Here is a 21,739-nt window from a genome sequence, read left to right as displayed (position 1 = left end):
GTGTTGGCTGCCAGCACCAGGAAACGCTTCGCCAATACACTGGTGATGGCAAGCCATTGGTGCCTTGAGACGGCAGCATGACAAATGCTGCCCAGAAAGACAGTCCGAGCTGCACCTGCACTTCTCCCAAGGAGCCTCCCAGCTGCCTCCCTGCCTGCCACAGCCACCATCACGCTGACCTGGAAGGCTGTCCCTTCCCCAGGCAAAATGAGGAAGGGATATAAATAAGCATATCCTTAGATTTCCCACGCCAGGGAATTTTGCAGGAAGGGCTGAGCTGTTCTGGGGAACAAGCAATGAATCAGAGGCAGCTCAAAACAGGACACCTCAGAGGAAGAGTTAGTACAACACCCCAGGCCCTTATTGCTCCAGCCTTTTGTTGTCTGCTGACTTCACTTCCCCGTCTGGCTCAAGCATGGGGAAAGCCCGATGACAGCATGTAAAGACAAATCATCCTCCTCTGAGCACTTGACTGCACGCAGCTGCATGCCAAAGCCCCCACGTGCCAGAGCTCAGCGATTGCAGAACAGGAGCCAAAGGAGCAGCACAGAGAACCAGCTGGCCCCACTGCTGGGCTGGGGCAGGCAAAGAAGGGCTCAGAGAGATGGTGGATGCTGCTAACCTGCTGACCTTCCAGAGGCAGGACTTCACAGTGGTGTATGCCCATGTGGCAACTGAACCATCGCCTTTCCTTAGAAATCTGTGTATATCTAACTTCCTGTAGCCATGAGCACACTTCTTCGGTGTCTCACTAAGGCAAACAATAACTAGCATGGTTTGTAAAACAATTCCCTCGTTAGTCCAGATTATACTTCTTTCTTGCCTGCTGCAAGTAGATGCTTGCGTGGCACCAGCAGGACAGCACTGGAGCTGGAACAACACTTAAGTGGTCATTACACTTGTCTAACCAAGAACCTAAATTTGTAACACTAAGCACTAGCATGCAACCACCCAGAGACACCGAGAAAGCTCCATGTTGGCTTTCTGCTTCTCTTAAATACATTGCAGTACACATTCTAGTGCTCTGAATCCAGCTCCAGTTTACTTTGCACCAGCTGTAGCAACTTGCATTTCTCCTTCTTTAGAAATGTCTCTACCTACTATTTAAACTGCTTGCTAAATTTTGTTAAACTTTACCAGCTAGTGATAGCTATTTAACACTACAGAAACACATTGCCTCTTTTCACAGCCTAGAACAGGAATTCAAGTCCAGCAGCTTATTCCTATTGCCTAGAGTAGCACGCAACAGGGAATAAGCCACAAACCGGCAGCAAATGCAAGCTCTCTTCAGCTCAGGCTTGTGAAGTGCCATTTCAAGGCCATCCAGGAGAGACCTTAATAGTTAGAAAGACTACAAAAGGACTCCTAGAATATCAGGTCTCCTGCCCAAGGAGCCAGGGAACAACATCCAGGGGCTTTTGAGCAAAACATCAGAGTTTTTAAGAACAAACTAAGTCACATAATTAAGATAAAAACTAATAGTTAAATCTAAGAGCTATCAAAGAAGCACGTGCAGTCTGACAGCTACCAGTCTACTTGCAAACTAAAATATTCATATCATTCAAAATAGGCATAAACATTTCAGTATGAAGACAAAACCCCACACTATTACCTAGAATTTGCCTTCGCCTTGAAAGGCCTGGAAACCAGGGAAGTAGTACTATGGAATAAGAAAGGGTAACAAGTACAGAGGCCAAATATGACTGAACATGCTACAGCACATGGAAATTTGATGAAGATTCATATGTTCCCCAGGCAACTTCAGAAAAGGTGGCAGCAGTTCAGGCAGGTTCCCTACTACTTGCATGCATGCCTGATTTGTTAGCCAAGCCCAGGGCAGATCACTCCTTTTATCTCCCAGCTCAGCTCACACCGGCTCTCAAACCCACTATACCTCTGGGGCGAAGCTGCAGTCCTGGATATCTGCCTGGGATTCCAGTTTCAAGATTGACTTCAACAAGCAGTGAGTAACACCTTGCTTTTTCAGACCACCAGTCAAAGCTGTAGGGTGAAAGAGTTTACTACGAATCTGAATTTTAAGTAATATTACAGACCTTCAAAACAACAAACAAACAACAGAATACATCACAATTATACTTCCTAGTCCAGCACCATTAGCTTTAAATGGTACCTCTTCCTCCTGTCATGTCCTGAAAAGGGGCTGAGTATAGAAAGCGAATACTAAGACACTTGCACCATATCATTCAGCACCTCCTCCCCATGTTTAAGAGGTCTTTCCCAGCATCTCCTCCCCAAAATACCATTTATTTTCTCAAAAAGAAGAGAAAACACTGCAGGTGGTATAAAGCATAATAACATTTGGAGAACTACAGGCAACCTTTAAAGCTCCGTTGAAGCCTTGTTCTCACGTAGACTTCCTTACGTTGTTGCCATTTTTATTCCAAACAGAATTCATTGCAGCAGGTCCGTCAGAAAGGCCACTTCCACCTGAGCAGTGTGAGCACAACAGCAGGCGGGGGAGTCTGGCAGGGACAGGGCTGCAGTCCAAAGCAGGGAACTCACAGAAGTGACCACATATTTTCTTTCAGCTCTCAATCTGGATTCACACACAAAATGCTGTAGCAACGCACAGTGATTACAATCACTTTTGACAAAGACTGTAAGGTACAGAAAAGCGCATATTCATTACACTGTAAAGACATGGTCTTTATGATTCTTGCTATGAAGATTTGTAATCCATATCTGAATCAAGAGTGAACATCCCAAATGCTTGAAATGCATTCAAAACCATGTTTCTGCTCCTTTCTTTGGCTGGTATTCCTCAATGCCTTAAAAATTCTGTCAGAACTACAGGCTGAGCAGGAGTATTTCTGGAGTGCAAGAGTTGCCTGGCTTTACCCATCGCATACCAACCAAGCACAATGGTTACAGTCTGGAGTGCTAAAATCAAACTGTGAAGGCACAAGAATAGCTGACAATAAGCAACTCTGGTATTAAAATAGGGCTTAGCACTCCCGCGGGCTGACAACTTTTCCCACCAGGTGGGAGTAGTTAAATCTTTTCCACTGCCACTTTTGGTTTCAACTGTGGAGCTGGGAGAAGCTTGGGTTGAAACATCTGAGAAATGAAAGCGAGGCTGTCTCATATCTTCAGGGTGTGAGTAAGTAAAACCTGGAGCTGCAAGTGGAATTGACGTAGGTGTGCTTGTATCCATGGTGAACACCGCCTTCCCAGCAGTCTCCCAAGAGGACGTCAAGTGCTCCATCACAAGGGAAGTCAAAGCCTGGGAATAAGTTGAGCTGAACATCTGGTACATGCTGGCTGTGGTCGGCCGGCACTTCAGGTGATCATCTGTTAAAGCCACAAGAGAAATATTCTGTAGTGCCAGCGGGCTGTCACACATTAGAGACGGCACATTTTTAACTATCTCCACGCTCTTTTGAAGCCACTCTTGGAAGCCAAGAATTTGGCAATCACATTTCCAAGGGTTGTCATCAAGGAAGACTTCCTGCAGCTCATGTAAAGTGGTAAAGAAGTCTCCAGGAAGGGACTGCAGCTTAGTACTATTGAGATAAACTTTCTGAAGGTGCTTGAGATTATGAAAAAGGTTTCTAGGAAGAGCCTCAAGGCGCATACCAAAAAGGGAAATGTTCTGCAGTTTCTGAAGGCTCAGAAAAATGCCCTCTGGCAGACTGGAAATATTATTTGTATGCAGAGAAAGGCCCCGCAGCTCGTTTAGACCACTGAACACATTCTTAGGGAGAACACTGAGCTCTGGATTAAAACTCAGCACAAGAAGCTCTAAATTTGTCAAATTACTGAACACAAAATCTGGTATTGTTGAGAGCCTTGTGTGATACAGCCACAGGCTACCTAGATGCCTCATTTCTCCAAACAGTACTTCTGGAAGAGACTTTAGTGGGTTCCTGTATAAGGTCAACTTAGATAGGTCATGCAAGTGCAGAAAGAGCCCAGGAGGCAAAACCTCAAGCTTATTTCTGGACAGTGTTAGGCTTCTGAGTTTACGAAGACAATGAAATGCATCAGGGGCAATGGACTGGATGTTATTGGAATGCAGGAAGAGTTCCAGCAGCTCCTTCAGGCTATCAAACACACCAGTCTCTATTGAAGACAGCCTGTTAAAATACAGCATCAGCTTCTCAAGCCTGGTTAATGCACAAAATATATTTGTAGGCAGTGCTGCCAAAGAATTTCTTGACAAGTTCAGTACTTTAAGTTTGGCGAGTTTCTTCAGCACGCCACTAGGAAGTGCTGTTAGTTGGTTTTTGTTCAAGAAAAGTTCTTCCAAACTAGCTAGTCTATCAAACAGATTTTCTCCAATGGATTTTAACCTGTTGTTTTCGAGGATCAGCTGCTGAAGTTGCTCCATGTCATCAAATATTTCCAGAGGAAGTTCGATCAGCTTATTATCTAGCAGTTTGAGGGCTTTTAGCCTTCTCAAGCCTTTAAAAGCCATTGGTGAAATCAGAGAGATGTTGTTTGAAGATAAGATGAGATGCTGCAATTCTGCCATCCTAGAAAAAACATCCTGTAAGTACATTACACTGGTGTCCGTTATGTGAATTTGTGTCATATCACAAGGCAGATTTAACGATTCCAGGTCTTTTATGTGGGGACCAGAGCAATGAATTGCATTTTTTGAAGAGCAGTCACATTTCTCAGGACAAATAGATGCATCCAACTGGAAGAAAAGCTTTATCATCACTGACAAATGAAACACCAACATCCTTGTTGAAGTGCCAGAAACATTAGCTGTTACAAGAGATAAGAGAGAGTCATGATTTGATCACAATCAGTTAATAACTTAGCAGCCAACAAAGTTGGGTGAATATATCATGAAACCTGCAAAAAGCTCTCGCAAATCAAATATTTCTTGCCGGTCTTTGTTCTAGCCAAGTATAATAAAAGCATAAGAAAATCATCATGAACCTAGCAACAAGGCATGTATTTATTTGAACAGGAAAAAAAAAAAGGCATTCTACTAAGTTACACACACAAAGTCTTTAAAAAATAAATCAATAGATAAATATTTTTTTTATTGTAGGTTATCTGCGGTTTAAAAATAAAGTTTAGCCTGCAAAAACAGATAATGGAGGTTAAAAGGGTGCCCTGTATTTTAAGTGGTCAAAAGCAAAACAATACAGTTCTGTTAAATCATCTCTCAGCAGTTGCAAGTAATCGCTTCTTGGAACAGCTCAAGAACACACAAGAAGCAACAGGCTATTTTTGACAAAGCCTTAAATAACACAGAAGAGCTCACACAGCACAGGACAGTAGTGAGCCTCTGATAACCAAGGCCTCTCATTTCAACAGCTTCACACAATACCAAGTTATCAGTGGTGTTAAAAATACAATGAAACAAGAGGAAAGAAGTGCCATAAAGTAGCAAGCTGTAGCAATAAAGGTAGGTCCGCACAAAATGTACCACACAGTTGTAAAGATTTGCAAACAAGAAAAAGGAACAGAAAAGCAACCGTTGTAGCTATAATAATAATATTTAAAAGAGCAAGTCAAACAGAAATCTTCCATAGTTTAGAAATACTTCCTTAGTGAAATCAGCAAGTCCAAGCGTATCAGAAACCTGGAAGTCAAGCACCTGGCTGATCAGTACATGAAGAAGCAGCTGGGACTGCTGGAATAGCTGGACAAGTTCTGCAGATGTAACTGGAATAGCTGACACTGCATCAGTCTTCAGCACCAAGAACGCTGGGGGAGAAGAGGGCTCCATCCCAACACATTCTATTCCAGGGGCAAGGACGTAGCTCTCTCATACCAACCCCACAAACAGACATGGGTACAAATCCCATCACTTACAAAGGAGTAAATCAGGTGGGACAGCAGAGTTCTCAGGTGCCTGAAATGCTGACAAGAACATACCATGATGGATTAAAAAGCCTGCTGCATCAAAAAAAAGTTAAAGGTAGTACTTTAAAAAAATTCTTGGTTAGGATCAGAGTGCTGAAGACTGGTAAAATCTGCACCCCTTCCTTGAGAAAGGAAAGACACAGTTTCCAGTGGTATCAACTACCAGCAGCATGATGCCACAAAGCAAGCTCTTACTGGGCTTTCTACAACTCATCCAATAAGTCCCCCAAAAAGGCCCTTGGGATTTCAACCTTCCAAAGACTTTTCCATGCCAAACAAGAATCTTAAAAAGAGAGAATCTCAAAAAGAGAGAATCTCACCCTCCTTGTAATCCCCTTGCCCTCCAAAACCAACCATCTCACATAACACAAACACCACCTCCACCTGGATAGAGACACTCCAAAGCCAGCTTGGCCCCAATCCTACCCATTCCCCACCTCATGCCAGCTGACGAAAAGCACATGCCTACATACTCAGGGCAAGTAATTCAGCCTAGAGCCCACAGAGCAGGCAGCTCATGAGCTGCTACAAGCAGTGCACAAGTACAACCCTGCATGCAGAGCAGAAATGCACCACGAAACTTCTGTTTCCAGTCCTGACTGGCATCTCAACCCGCATCAACTCAACCCAAGACCACAGCAGAACCGCAGGATTTAACAAAGCGAGAGAAATTACCTGGCTGGCCATTGACCATGTTCTGGTCTACAGACTCTACCATCTCCTTAATATTTCTTAGGCTACTAAAGGATGCCACAAGAAATACATTAATACTTTTAGCATTAAAAGTGTTAAAAGTCACAAATCAGTCTTGAACTTAGTTTCATAGAGCATGCATATCATTTACTATGGAGTTTAACTATTTTACTCTCTTGTGAGTTTCTAAACTCGTGTGAGCATAAAAAAGGAATTTTGAACTGTACCTTAGAAACTTATCTGCTTGTTAGAGGAACTTACTAGGAGCATAGCAGGCAATCAGGCTTTACCATGATTCTGCACTTTAAATGGGAAGTAGAACAGCAAAATGTATCCTCTAGATAACACTTCCACCCATATTTGTGTAACTACTGTGAAGAGCCAAAGAATATTGTAAGCTTCAGAGCAGATTTTGCCTACATTTACTTGTTTAAGCAGACAGCTTCCATAGGTCGTATGAAACTTCAAAAGCAGAACTTAAGATCACTCACAAAACAGGAGAAAGTTCAAACTATCACATGCAACAGCACAAACCCCACTTGTAGCTTTTTTGGCAGTGATGTTAGAGTAGGTGCTTCAACCAACCCAAAGCAAATCTGGGAAGAGCCAGAAATCTATATTTCAACATGAATTACGATCAGAAAGAAATTTCAAATTTGTTAGGCACTTGGCTTCACTGTGTGTAGTCTGCTATGCAGGTGCATTAGGTTTTGAAGGAGTGGAAACATCAACTTTACACAGCCAGGTGACTGATATGTTACTTCACAAGACTGCTCTGACTTTCACCTTTTTGTAAGATTAAGTCAAAACAACCTGAGTAAGGAATGGAGAGTTTTCTACTTAACCCTCTGGCTAAGCAATCCACGGTTGACTCACTTGGCTTCTGTTTTTCCTCCAAATCTTCTATACTCACAGGCCAACAAAACCTAGAGCCTGAAAGAGTCTGAAGAGAGAAAAGCTTTAAGTTTTCAAAATACTAGCTTCAAATTAAAAGATTTTTTGTAATGAAGTAACAGGGCATTTCTAACACCTTATCTTCAACTTCAAAATAATGGGCTCTGTCGATGAATGTTTAAACAGAAGGCGAGTCGCAGAATGAAAAAGACATCTTCATTTCTGTGTGATTCTTCTGAAGATGACTGCAACAACAGTGCCAGCTCACAACCAGGAACATTTGTCCAAGAATCTTTTCAAGATAATGCCTCCCACGCATCAAAAAAACAGAAGGAACATCTGGATAACACAAGGTGGAAAAAAGTTGCTGTCATGTGTACAAGGTCTGGCTTTAGAATGGCTTTCATAAGCCTCGAGGTAGAAGCATGGTCAGTATTATCCCACCGCACAGAGCAGTGCCATCATACACACTGCTAACACATGGCATGCATTCTTCTCCAGCCCCATCTTCAAAAATACAGAGGCACTGGGCAAGATACTCATCAGTGGGTATAAGTCTATATTCTTCAACAAGCTTTGGATCTAATTGTATGAAGAATAATTGAAACCAATTGCATGAAACTAATCAAAAGAGTTAAAATATCTGTTCATTTTAATTTTATTTTCAAAGAGCTTCAGTCACAAAAATGATTTACAAGTCTATTTACAATTCTATTGTACAGTTATTTATGTATGCCTCTTGACAACAGGGTACCATTCTAGAGCAGCAATACATATTTTAAATATAAAGATGTAGTAGCATTTCCAATTTCAAAATTAAAAGGAAGCCGAGATTCTAGAGAGCACTGTAATGATGAACCTTTTAATCTGTGTTAGGCTTGAGGAATTCGTGACAAACTGAGTAGTTTCTGGTTCACATAATTATCAAACAAGCTGCAGTTTGTTGAAAATAGCTTTAAAAACCTGAAGTTTTACTGTATAAAATCAAAATATTCAAGACTCTAAAAATTGTCAAAACCCCACAGCTTTCCCTCAGACATACAAAACCCTAAGTTTACATTTCAGAATTTCATGGGAGAAATCCTAAAGAACTTGAGCTCTCTCATTTTGTGATGACCAACATAAGCATTAAAATTTTGCAGCATAAAAAGGACTCCACTTCTGCTTAGCATTATACTGTATGCACATATACAGTACAGGATTATTCACCCAATTTGGGATGACTGTTCAGCACAACCCTCATGAAGAAACAAAAAAATAAATAGAATTAAAAATTCGACTTTTTAAAAGTGCAACAGTAAGAGTTTCCAATTTAAAGTTATGATGAATATGGACAGTCAGTTCTGTGGGTGTTTTAGCTGCTTCTACTCAAGCATTATTTGCAGCATTTTCTTTACAGTAGATTTAGTTCTATAGTACATGAAACTAGAGTTACTGCTAATTAAATCTGAAGGGAAGAGGAAAAAAACTTTAAAAAAATAACCCTGAGGGATATACAATTTAATGATCTTGCCATTTATTTCTAAAAAGTAACATTTATTATCTAGCAATTGCTTTTCTGAGTAGACCAGTCCTTTAAGTATGTGCATAAATAATATTTAAAAATCAGTAATATTTACAAACCCTAATACATCAAAGTAAAATACAGTCTGCATACACAAATAATTTAATAATAAATCAAACTCCTCAATGTAAGGCCAAAATATACAGCAGGAAGAAAATGTCTACCGAGTATCTAGTGGAGATCACTAAAATGGTCTGTTCACCTGAATTTAGACTTCAAGATGAATATTAGAAGAGATTCTTTTCATAACAAACTGAATTTCATCTTACTTAAAAGCAGAAACTGAATACGCTAGGGCAGATCATTTGCTGCATTTCTGAAAGCCAGAAAAACTGAACTGCTCAAAATGAGAAAACTTATAGGTGGCCAAACTCAGCTCTTGGGCAGGAAGGCATAAATCCCAATAACTGCAGAAGATGCAAAAGCTTATTTTGTGGCTGATCTTGCAACAACAAGAAGGAGTTCTCAGAAAAGCTGATTTATTATTCTTGACTAAGCATCAGAAGCAAATAGGTCAGAGCTCAAGCATGCAACCTCAAGAGCATTTACTAACTCTAAACGCATACCTTGAGGAAACTAGCTCCCGTCTGCAAAATACTGAAGTTTAATGGGCTCATGACCATTAGTCAATCAAGTGGAGACACTTGGCAATACCATTTTAGTAAGAGTTCCCTAAAATGCTCTCCAAAAAGACAAGCTCACCTTAATAACCCGTTTCCTCCTCACTTTCTAGACAAGTCTAAAAAACTAGAATAAGATCGAAAGACCAGCTTCAGAAACCAAAAAAACCCAGAGAAATTATCAGTTTAGAGAAAGTATTAAGCAAAGGCATAAGAGGCAAAGACAAATATTTTCTTTCACTTCTGATGGAACGAAGCTAAAATGAAATAGAAAGCAAAAGCTTATGCATTTAAGGATAAGTCACAGCTCCCAGGTCCAAGATGCATAGCTTCACAACATTTTAACTGAAATATTATTTTTCTTTCAATTTGAATACTACTTACGCAGCTAAGAATTATTCTTCATCAATTGTTCCATGCTACAAAGATTTTGTAAAATCAACATTGACATAAATTAGCCAACTGACTCAAGTTCATGATTAATAAATTTATCCAAGTCCACAATTGCAGACACCTTAAAAGCTATCAACGTTGCTCAATGTTTATAACCTTAAGACGCCAGGATAACAAGACTTTTACATTGCCCTGTTGAATAAATGCTAAGAAAACCACTTCCTCCTTCCTCCTGCTCCCCCCCTCAAAAACAACAACAAAAAAAAATACCAGGAAAAGAGTTGACAGCTGGACTGGAGGATAGTACACCACGTACATACTATTTATGAGGAGCAAGTGTTAATAACTTAAAACCCAAGTTCTAGGAAAAAGTCTTCCAAACCATTTAGCTTCACTTTTAAACTCGCCACTGGCACAGCACATTCAACACTGCAAAAACCCTAACGTGAGCAGCGGAAGACACTGCTCATACTGCCTTACAGAACAGCACAAAGCAACTAGGCCTGATCTGAAAAATTCCCCTTACTTAAACAATGCTGGAATGGAATAGTCTCCACAGGAATTTGAAAAAAAAAAACCACTTTGAATTCCATCAGAATACACACAAGTCACACTAACTCCAGCTGGCTGGGGAGTTCCATGCCCTCCTTCCACAACTCCTTTAAAGGATCACTACAGATCCCAGATGCCTTTCCAAAGCTTGGAGGTATCCGAACCCGTCAGTTGCATCTGATCAAAACAGACTGAGCAAAAGTTGCTATTTTTATCATCTTACAAAGACAATAAAGAAGACTTTTCTGGCAGTTCAACGAGTTGAAGATGGAGAGAAGTAATTTGTGAGGGTTTTTTTTCAAAGAAAACTTTTAAGCTTTGCACATGAAGATGATCTGTGCCCTCTACATCTTTGCAGATCTATTTTTCTAGTGATGGTGTGTTTTGACACCGTCTAATGTCAAAATGATGTATCACTACCCCAAGTTTTTAAGCAGCATTATTGGTGATGCAAGCTTTTCTTTTTTATTTAATAAATAAAATCCACATAAGCCTTATAGTTCTGCAGCCAGACAGATTCTAGCTCATCTATGTTCTCTTAATTTTGTTTCATACAGCTACATATAGCGCTTAAGACATCGGCAGACTCTTTGAAATGCGTATGTTCTTAACATGCACAAATCCCAAGCGTGGGCATGTGATCCTCCCTCCTACCCCCATTTCCCTTGCAGCAGTAACTCTGGCCTTACTACTTCAAGGTATATAGGAAAATCATGTTAAAATTTACAAATAAATCATGGTCCACAAAGGGATAATCCAACCCTTCTGCTGGAAAAAGCAAGGTCTCTGGAGAAATGCATAGGTAAATATAACAAAACATGAGACAAAAGAAAGTGTTAAGATTCTCCAGTCTTTCTTCTCCAAAAACTTTACAGTGTAGCCAAATGCCTCCTTCTCCACTGGAGGCCAAAGAAGCCCTTCCTTGGGGTTAGCTAGAAAAGAGGCTAAGAACCCACTTGAAAGCAATGTGCTTTCTTCTTAAGGACAGAGCATACTGCTTCTATAACATTCCCAATTCCTGCTGTGGCAGACTAAACAACTAAAACTTAAAATCCAAACTCTACACCTGGAAACACTCCTTACTAGTAGGGACAAACTTAGAGGTACACACACCAAAACTTTAGAACCGTTCTGAGGCACGAGGCTTTTCAATAGTGAATACATTAAAAAAAAAAGGCATAACAAGGTTATTCTGTGCCTCTAGTACTACCATGAAATCATTACATCATAGGGCTAACATGAACACGTGCCCGGGTAAGCAGGTTAGAACAATGATTAAGATGCTTCAGACCAATAATGTGAACCTGTTTTAACTGCCCTGCAGTTTAAACCTTCAAATAAATCTCATTCAGGAATAATGAAATTTGAAAGAAGGTAGAAGGAAACAATCATTTTTGTTCTGCCTAAGGTAACCTACATTTTTAAAATGTATAGCCATAAGATGTCTGGCTCTGAAATTTGTATTCAGAGAGACAAAACAGTTGGAGATATCTGCATTAGAATTTGATATTTAGTATACTGCAATCCCAAATAAAGCGTTGAAATTACATTCTTCTGAATACTACTAAAGACACATGCCACCAACATCCGCTGTTACGTTACAGTGATTATTTGATATGAACCATTTTCTGGAGATGGTGCTTTTGCTTCTGTTGTTGTTCTGGCTTTTGGTGGCCATTCTGGATCAACCAGCAGTTCCTGAGCTAGATGCATATACTTGGCTTTTGGTGTCTTCTCTCTACAACCAAACAGGGAAGAAAGGAAGCAGACTCCACAGCGATCCACAGCCTCCTGCAGAAGGAAACAGATTTGAAAATGGAATTACCATGAAAAAGGTCGATATAACTAACAATACAGTAAATCGCTAGAAGAAGAACTACTATTTTAGCTTCTAATTTACTATGTCATTGTCACACTGGACTTCAAAAGTATAATAGGAAACTTCTGTTGTGTCATCTCTGCTATACTATGGTAGCAGATATTTAAAAAACATTAAGAAAAAACAAGCATTCTGCATTATTGTAACACCTAAGGGTCACCAACAGCTTTTATGCATATTTTATAATTTTATAACAGTTTCAACAGACACAGGTATAACAGACACCATTAAATTATGGTGCTATTGAAGAATAAAAGCCTGGTCTAGAAAACGTAGTCAAATTCCCAGAGTCTCAAAGCATGTTTTAAGCAATTAACTGTTTAATTGAAGGCAGCCAACCAGTCAGAAGTGTCAACATTTAACTTGCTGATACTACGAAACCTAAGTCTTACAGACACAAATTCTCTAACTTAAGTCTTCCTTCCTATTTGTCCTCTCCCAATCCTAAATGTATGTAACTTAACTAGCTGCAGGAAAGAAACACCATTCCTACTCTCAAGACTGGATCTGTCATGTCTCAGGGAGCACCTATAGTCTGCAGGGCTGACATTTTAATGGAGATAGATTTTTCTTCATTCTCCAAATTTCTATCAGTTGGTGAACAAAACAGGAGCCTCAAGTACAACTTCCATTCTTCAGTGAACACAAAAAAAAATATAAATTTTTCTTCAACAGCCTCAAAAGGACAAATGTAAATCTCCAGTGAACATACTTAAATTTAGTGCTGAGAAATAAACCACTGTAATTCTAGCAAGAACAAATGCGCAACCAACTAAAAATAAGACAACAGGCTTAAAATAATGCACTAGTTTTTATGGGATTCACAGAGATTTCCTTCATGTATTAATGACAGAAGCAGACCAGATCAAGACTCATGGTCACTTGAAAAGCAGAAATTAAATTCTTCAGTCTCCTAAACTATCTGGAGTACTAACAATATGCTTTCATTTGCCATTTTGCTTAATTTCATTTATACGTGCTATAAATTACTGCTCATCAGCAATTCTGCTTCCAAGCAAATTAAGACATTAGCAGTCCTGGCATGCTAACTTGTGACAACACAAATAGAATTTGCTAATGTGTAGACTGAAGATAGAGTGAGAAAAGTCTTACAAGCAATCCTCTGGATTTGCTTCATAGCTTTTGTATACAGAGCTAAGCTCTTTATATGTCAACAAGGAGAAAAATAAAAAAACAGAAACATTTCCTTGTAATAGTCTAGTTACAGAAATCTAATTTAAGTAGTCTTAAGATAAGGCAACAGACATTTATAGATCATAAAAAGACAAAACCAAATTAATCTGCATGCACTCAAACGATGACAGCAAAAAAACAGTCTCCAACCTGAGGCGGCTGGGGTATGGTGAGGCGATATTCTCCTTGTTTGTCTCGATTGAACACAACCTTCCAAAGGATCATATCAAGGAGGATATTCTGTGAGACATTGCAGTGAGCAGGAAGAATTAAAGAAACTAATGATCATTTGTTATTAGTGTGCACATTACACATAAAACCTGAAATACTGTGTTAGGTATAACTAATTCAGTGTCAGGCAAAATGTAGAGTTTACATGACCTGACAGTACTTAAGTGAGAAACATTTTCATTCTTAAAGCGCTCACATGAGATTAAAGGATATGAATATGTACACTAAATCAACAGCCACAATGACCAAAACTGCATTCATCGATACAGTTAAAAATCATAAATACACATTCTTAATGTGTTTCAACACTCTAAAAAAAAACCTGTGAAGCAGACGTGAATGCTTAAAGCAGTTTCCCCTCAAACCATCTGTTACGCTACAGCGTACCTCATGCTGGAGCTCTGCTTTGTTCGTAGCTTGTTTTAAACCAGTAACATTTCCAGAAAAGCTTCAGTGGGGGAGGGCAAAGCAGAGCCACCAGCAGGAAGTCTGAAGGAATTCTGTAGGAGTCATTTAATATTTTGGAAAAGAAGGCAGAAGTTGAAACAGTATGCTCAGTACATCTGGTTACTCTCATACTGCTGCAGCGGCAGACTCGACAGCCTCAAACAAATCCAGCAACACAGGTGTGAACCTGTATCTTCCATGACCTTACCCCCACAACTCTGGTCTTCGGACAGAGTCCATTTCTAACATCTGACTAACCTCTACCATCACAAAAAGGAGAGCTGATTAGCCAGACTTTTACAGCAGTTTCATAAAGCTTATGATTTTATAATATAACAGAATTTTCTAGTGCATTTGCAAGGCATTTGCCAACAAATCTTCAGCTTGTTAGATGTTCATTTTTAATCCAGTCTGGTTTAAGTAAGCCTATACCAGGCATCACAGGCAGGGAAGAACATCTGCTAGGATCTGCTTTAGTTGTGCAATGATTTCTATCATCTGGTAGAACGACTATTGCGTGCTTCGTGAACCCAGCCTGGCATCCACATGGAAGCAGCAAAAGCTTTACATGGTATTTCAGAAAACATCTGGGACAACCACAGCCAGAAACCATTCCTGTTGTAGAAGCAATGACATAATGACACAAGCATAGTGTGACACAAGTGTCAAACTGGCAACTGTGACTAGAGATAGATCCAGTCCTTCATGTGTCTCAAAGTAAGACACTTAAAGAGGCAATTACTGAGGGATTAGTCTCAGCAGAACAAGTTATAGGTGATGTACACAGAGAGTACCTGGTTAAGGGAAATAAAGGAGATGCTACCAGCAGCTTTTCCCAGATACTCAGAATACAAACTGTGGTACCCAGTAACTCAGTAATGAAAAGTGTAGTGAGCAGAAAATCCAGCCAGGCACACAAGAAAGGCAATGAGCTATACCGCAAGTGAAGGAATGAAACAGCACTTTCTACACAACACACTGGACTCAACAACTTGGCATCACATGAAAAAGCTTCAGGGAGCCTAGAGTAATACCGGTGGAGTTGATTAAATACAACTAAAGGTGGGACAAAAGCAAGGTGAAGTTATGAAAGGTGAAATGTATTTCATTAGACAAGGTTTGGGATTTGAGGATCACTAGACAATGCCTCTTATTGGACACCTGCTATACAGTAAGACCAACTTCTCTCTAAGCAGAGCACCCAACTAACAGTGACAGTGGAAGTTTTAAGTCAAAGCTGAACATCCCAATCAATCAATGCCAAGAGAACTAAATTCTATAAGTACTTCTAGTCTAGTGCTAAAGTAGAGGCAACAAGAAAAATAGGAAAGTCTGTTTAAAAGGAATGTGACAAATCATCCTAACAGTTTTGTTAAGGGCAAATAAGTGACCAAAATGTTGAAAGATGCTTGCACAGGAAAGAGTGGAGCGGGGTTTGAAATACTGGGTGAAAACCAATGTTCCACAGTAATATCATCACTTTGGTTAAACTTAGTAGAAATCAACAAGGCCTAGGAGTGGAAACTTATGAACATTTAAACCAGCAGAGAATCATTTGTCCTCAAGAGGCAGGTACTGGTAGATGGATTGACACACTGTAAAGACTTTCTACTGGAGTCCTTACACTTTCAAGAACAGAAACATCAGACTGGATAAAAGTTATGAAGATTGCCTGCAGAACAAAGTAGTTTTCAGCAGAAGTTTACTTCCCTCAGTAACATGTATCACTGGACTAAAAATTGTTATCACCGCCTATTTACACTCCACCTATCAACACAAAGCTCAATTCCAAGGAACAATGTTAGTGCTTCATAAAAGCTGATTTCCCAGATATGGTAATAAAAACCATCAAAACTGACTAGAAAAAGTAAACAGGAAAAAAATACTTCTATCAAGGAGGTCTGTTTTAAATTTATTGGAAGACAAAAAGCCATGAACCTGCAGCTCCAGAATAGCTATTTTGTTTCAGAAGCAAAGACAGAATTTACATAAAATATTACTTGTAACAAACTAAAAAGGAGGCAAAAGAACCTATTAAGAGTTTAGTAGTACAAATTAAAGAGCATAAAGAAAAACATCACAAGCAGAGTTAGAGTAAATATAGGACAATGTAAGAAAGGCAAAGGATCATTAGGAGAGGATAAACTTGTTAACAACAAGGCAAAGGCCAAAAATATTAGTATTTACTGCCATTTTTTGGAAAAGAAAGTTATCGCCTGTCAAGCAAACCCACTAAAAAACATGTTCTAACAGGCAGCAACATAGCAGCATTTATTGCAACTTTTATTTGGAACAACATTTTGAACACAGCGCCTTGATAACTTTGATTAAAGTATCCAAAACCAACTTTGGTTTATTTTACTTTTTCTAAGCCACAAATAAAAGGGAGAAAACTAGTCAACTGGAAAGAATATTAATGCTGTGGTCATCCTCAAAGGCCAAAATGGTATGATCCAAGCAAACATTATGCTGGTTACCTTGATAGCAAACCCTTCCATAGTAATGGAAATACTGACTAGAAGCTGCAGAAAATGTCATACAGTAAAAACAGATAATTGCAGCGTGCAAGCGTTAGATAATGTTGAAAGCCTTTTTAATCTTGCAGGTAAAAAAAAAGTGACTAATGGCTGCAACCAAAAGTCAAGTGTGTTCAGGTTGGAAATAAGGTGTCAATTTAACAGGGAGAAGAATGAACCACAGGAATAAATGACTGGCTTTGAACCCAGGCTCTTTCTGGACGGTGCACCTCTAAAACTTTGATCTTTGAAAACAACAAAAGGGTACCTAGATGAAAGGTAGGGCATGTTTCTGCCCACATTAACTCTGGAATTACAGCGGGTCAATATCCAGAGTGACTAGCTTTGGACAAACTCAGGGCTGGAAAAAGCAGATCTGCACGAACATCTCTACTTTTTGACTTGGGTTAGATACCATGAAAGTTCTATAGATCTGCACAATTCAAAGCAGTAAGCTATGTGTATGATCCAACTGAATGAAGATGGGCTCCCCTAAGGATTTTGGATAGTTCTTTACTATGTTATGTTATTCTGAACTGAATTAACACAGCAAATAAACATGGGGACTACTGTCTTATGGAATAGTTGAAAAAATTTATAGGTATCAACTTCACCTCCCTTCTTTTAATTAATAAAAAGATTTTTAAATTATGCTTTTAACATAGGAAAACTCAACACCTTAAATCTAACCTACAAAGACATTTTCAGGAACACAAACTTAACAGGAAAACAGTGGCTCTTACACTGGCATGCTGTGAAGAGAGACCTTATAGACAAAAGACAAATATGCACCCTGGAAAAAAACCAACACAACACACTTAAGAGACAAGCATTTTTTCCATTTAAATTTCTTACCTCCGTCAGCACAGACACAATTGCATTGAGAATAACAATGACGAGAATTCTTAGGCGCCATTCATATGGCACACACACAAGCTGTAAGAAAAAGTTGCCAGAGGTTAGCAACACACATATGAAGCAAGCACACATTCAAAACAGGCTCAGACATAAATTCTCCCTTCCCCCCAAAGAGAGGCAAAGCTACAGCTCTACAGGGGTCAAACTTGCCCAAAAGGCAGCCATTCAGTTATCTTAGCAAGAACTGACACTTGCATATCTGCTGAATCTTACCTCAAGAAACGCGTCAATAGATTCAACAGGATGCAACATGATGAAAAATATGAAGATGTAAAGAACTATCACAGATATAACAAACAGAACTGTAAAAGAAGAAAATAATATTTTAATCAGACCATATCAGAATCAAAGTTTTAGAAAGCTTTTCCACGTATCATTGGTTTGTTACTCCCTGGAAATTACTTCTCCCTCTAAACCCCTTGCAGACAGGATTTGGCAACAATTTGTGTTGACAGCCATAGAGAGACAGAAGGCCAGGCTCAATTTCTCACTGGCTCACTTGTGTAGGCAAAACATACATACACATGCTTCTACAAACAAAGCAATTATTAACACAAATTTCTCCATACAGTTTATTACTTCCCTATTTCTGTGTCTCATTATCAGAGGATACTATGTTCTAGTAACACTATTACTGCTGAAATGTCACAATGGAACTGCAAGCAAGCCATGGATAAACAAGTGCACAGTCACATGGAGTTTTGCTTGAAACTGTATATAGTAAGAAAGGACTTACAATTTTTGTAGCACGGTTGTCTAAAGGGCTTTCCTTTAGAAAAGACAATTGCCACAATGAGGTACTGAAAGCTGGATATAAAAAACAGAGTTGTGTTTTCATAATTTTTAATGTAATGTTCATCATGAAGAGTCTCATTCCCATGGTGCGCAGAGCTGGTGTTTGTAGCATCCAATACATTACATGCACTACAACATAAAAAAAATTAACACCGAGTTAAGAAGAAGATGCAAACAAGGCCTACTTATTAACAGAATTAATGACAGAACAAATTGCTACAGCAGTAAAAAAAAGCCTATCTTTGAAAACCTATTACAGGCAGTAAGAAATAACTCAAAGCTGCAGCTGGGAGCTAGAAATTTTGGTTAATTTCGAGTTTCAAGTTCTTTTATGCTTCAAGCTTCTAAGTTCACCACACGAACTGCCTAGATACTGTCACTGTAGATACACTTTGGAGACACGCAAGAATACAGTGTAGTCTAAAAAAAAAAGATTAAAACACCTCTTTGTTATTAGAAGTATTAATTTCATTTACTGGAACAGGAAAACAACACTTTATAGCATAGAAGAGTTAAAACAGGTTTGAACCATTCATTTTAATTTCAATCTCAGATGTCCCAAAGTTGAGGATTCTTCAGACCCACAGTTTGGCTCTGACCCAGTTTTGCATTCCAGCCATTGGGTTACCCCTATGTATTATTACGCTTTTTCACAAAAAATTCAGCAGTGTAACAAGCTGCCACACAGAAGAGCTTTATTTACAGAGTCCCCAAAGGGGATCAATAAAGAAGACCTCAATCATAGCCTACATCTTTCCAATCGCTACTGTATCTTCCCTGGAGCCACTGAAATACTTACTCAGATTCCGTTGTCCAAGGCTCATACCAGGACTGCTGTTTGACCCAAAAAAACCCAAAGGTTTGGAAAGCAAGGCAGATGACGATCTGAGACAGAACAGAACACAGTAGTGGACCTGAGATAAGACCTGATGGAGGCCTTCGCGCAACAAGCTCCTTCCAAGCAGGGTTCAGACTCACTGCAAGGAGAAAGAAAAAACAATTAAACTTTACATCATTACGGTTTTTCAAGAGCTACCCTGTTCACATTCTGTGGTATTAGAATTGCTTGTTCATGACATCAGTTTAAAAATCAGTCCAGAACTGCAAATGTGAATCCACCTAGAAAAGATTATACTGAACTATCATAATGCCACAGTGCCTTCTACAGGCCAGTTACTCCCAGCAGCCCAGGACAGCAGGGGACAATAATAGAGGCCATGAGACTTAAGGAATTAGTAGTGTCTGGCCAAATTCCCTTTGTCTGGCAAACAGACTTGCAGCTCATCTCCTCAGTTTTGGTCTGCCATTTCCTCAAAGAAGCAATTTCTATTAAACATGAAAATGGAATTCTACTGTTAGCCAGTAAACCGAGTGCTAGGTCCACATGGGGAATCAAATACTTCACTAGGTAATAGTTTTCGAGTATAGCAAGTTCAACTAAAATGCAAGAAATCAAAACATTTGAGAAAGATTGTATTGGAACAACTCCTGTTTTGATTTCAAAAGCAGTTTTTTCATATAAGATCATGCCCACAAACTGCTTTTTGTACAAACTTCAGAATAATTAACTCAGTGGTTTGATTTTTTGAATGCATATACTGTAGTAGCTGTAACACCTTAACTGTATGTCCTGTGCTTACTCCAAACTATCTTTAATTAGATATTAAAGAGAATTTGAACAAGCAAAAAATTGTTTCCTGTGGTAATTCAGTACAATACTTACTTGTGAAGACAACCACCAAAATGATTGCCAAATCAATGAAGAGAAACTGGAAATCTCCCAAATTGCTCAGGATCTAGAGAGAAATCACAGTTGAAATATTGCTAAATTCTTCACACCAAGAAGCATTTTAGCAATGCTCCTGTGGCATTAGTTCTATAAATTTCACTCTATAAACAAGACAGCTCCCATTTGCTGGAGTCTTGAGTACCCTACAATTCACAAACTAGTTCCTGAACTACCAACGTATGAAACAATTTCAGTTTCAAGTGCATAAGCTATTTGTAGCTGAAATTTGTTTGTAACCAAACTGTCATTAGTGAATCTAACAAACCAAAGAAATTATAGCTTAGACCCACAGTTCTCTAAATACCACAACCTTACTATGCAGTCATACAGTCGTCATTTCCCCCCTCAAAGGTCCTTTAATACTTTGCACTGAAAATACTTACTTACACAGAATACAAATTAAAATATAGGATTTGTACCACATGCCATATTGTGAATTTAATCATATTACAAGGAAATATTCCACTTCCCTCCTCCCCCCCGATTTCAATACTTGCAAGCTGCTCTTTTTCAATCCTTACATAAAAGGAATGCATTGTCCTTTTATCTAAAGTTAGGCTACTTTAAAATGCCGAGGTATTTAAATAATTGAAAACTGTATTTTTGTTCAATTTATATGCTTGTTTGGACTTCCCACTATAGAGCCTTTCTATTCACAGGCATTAGTTACTGCCTGTTTAAAATCAATACTACCATGTTTTTCATACAGTTAACATAAAAAGGCAAAAAAATACTAACAATACTTCTAGTCCAAAGACAGTTCTTAGAACGCAGGCATTGTGTACTCAGAAAGACTTGCAACAATTTATATTAAATACCTACCAATTCTCAAATCTCTGACTTACATTAACACTACTTAAGCACTTACAGAATACTTACGGAATACAGCAGAGTAACACTGATGTACTGGATAATGCTGTATAATGCCATGAACTTAAACACACAGAAGGAAGTTATTAAAGCAGCACGGCCTTCCCTGTCAAAACAAATGCAATTATGTAACTAGAAAGCTTTCTGGGCAAGTAGATAAATTCTGCTTTGCAAAAGGTTAACTGCAATTAAACACATCAGCAAACACTCTGAGGAATATAAGGCTGGAGACATATAGAGAAAAAGGGGTCAGAATGGTATGCTTTCAAATACCAAGTCATGAGCATGCCTTCTGAACTGAGCCACCACCTTAATTTGGCGTTCTTTGGACTTCACATGGTTTTCCAAAAGAGGTTTTAAAATGGCCTGCTTGCAAAAGCATTTATGAAACATTAGTTCACTACATGAATTAAATGAACATGCAGTCAGCCACAGAGCTGCCATCTTCAGAAATATCTCTGATTACGCATTACTTCATTAGTTTTACAAAGACTTAAGTTCTTCTCTGGCTGACTTTTACCCAAAATTATTAGCCAG

General features: G+C 39.0%; 2 protein-coding genes across 9 annotated transcripts in view; both read right to left on the bottom strand.

Moving 5' to 3' along the window:
• Positions 1-1,504: 1,504 nt before the first annotated feature.
• Positions 1,505-10,142, bottom strand: LOC104063455 (platelet glycoprotein V). 6 transcript variants are annotated; one of them, XM_054075065.1, is made up of 4 exons: positions 10,003-10,140; positions 7,571-7,773; positions 7,417-7,483; positions 1,508-4,734 (listed from the first exon to the last, which is right to left on the bottom strand). In XM_054075065.1, exon 4 carries the CDS (start codon positions 4,706-4,708, stop codon positions 2,783-2,785), a length of 1,926 nt encoding a protein of 641 aa, XP_053931040.1. In that variant the 5' UTR covers positions 4,709-4,734; positions 7,417-7,483; positions 7,571-7,773; positions 10,003-10,140; the 3' UTR covers positions 1,508-2,782. The 6 variants fall into 6 exon arrangements, with proteins under 6 accessions (XP_053931043.1, XP_053931040.1, XP_053931037.1 ...); XM_054075068.1 differs by lacking the exon at positions 7,571-7,773 and having other exon boundaries at positions 1,505-4,734; positions 5,533-7,483; positions 10,003-10,141; XM_054075062.1 differs by lacking the exon at positions 7,571-7,773 and having other exon boundaries at positions 5,579-7,483; positions 10,003-10,141.
• ATP13A3 (ATPase 13A3) overlaps positions 8,077-21,739 on the bottom strand; it is a 60,553-nt gene continuing 46,890 nt past the window's right edge. For 2 of the 3 annotated variants that reach the window (XM_054075054.1, XM_054075051.1), the window contains exons 27-34: positions 21,212-21,308; positions 20,267-20,339; positions 19,343-19,520; positions 18,485-18,672; positions 17,962-18,050; positions 17,686-17,766; positions 13,787-13,876; positions 8,077-12,354 (exon numbers count right to left, since the gene is read on the bottom strand). In XM_054075054.1, coding sequence (XP_053931029.1) covers positions 12,157-12,354; positions 13,787-13,876; positions 17,686-17,766; positions 17,962-18,050; positions 18,485-18,672; positions 19,343-19,520; positions 20,267-20,339; positions 21,212-21,308 — 994 coding nt within the window. In that variant the 3' untranslated portion in view covers positions 8,077-12,156. The remainder of the gene's footprint in view (positions 12,355-13,786; positions 13,877-17,685; positions 17,767-17,961; positions 18,051-18,484; positions 18,673-19,342; positions 19,521-20,266; positions 20,340-21,211; positions 21,309-21,739) is intronic. The other variant, XM_054075055.1, reaches the window with a different exon arrangement.

Source organism: Cuculus canorus, chromosome 9, assembly GCF_017976375.1.
Source record: "Cuculus canorus isolate bCucCan1 chromosome 9, bCucCan1.pri, whole genome shotgun sequence".
In the NCBI taxonomy this organism is placed as follows: Eukaryota; Metazoa; Chordata; class Aves; order Cuculiformes; family Cuculidae; genus Cuculus; species Cuculus canorus.
The sequence above is the reverse complement of the archived record's forward strand: the minus strand, read 5'-3'. Positions and strand labels throughout refer to the sequence as shown.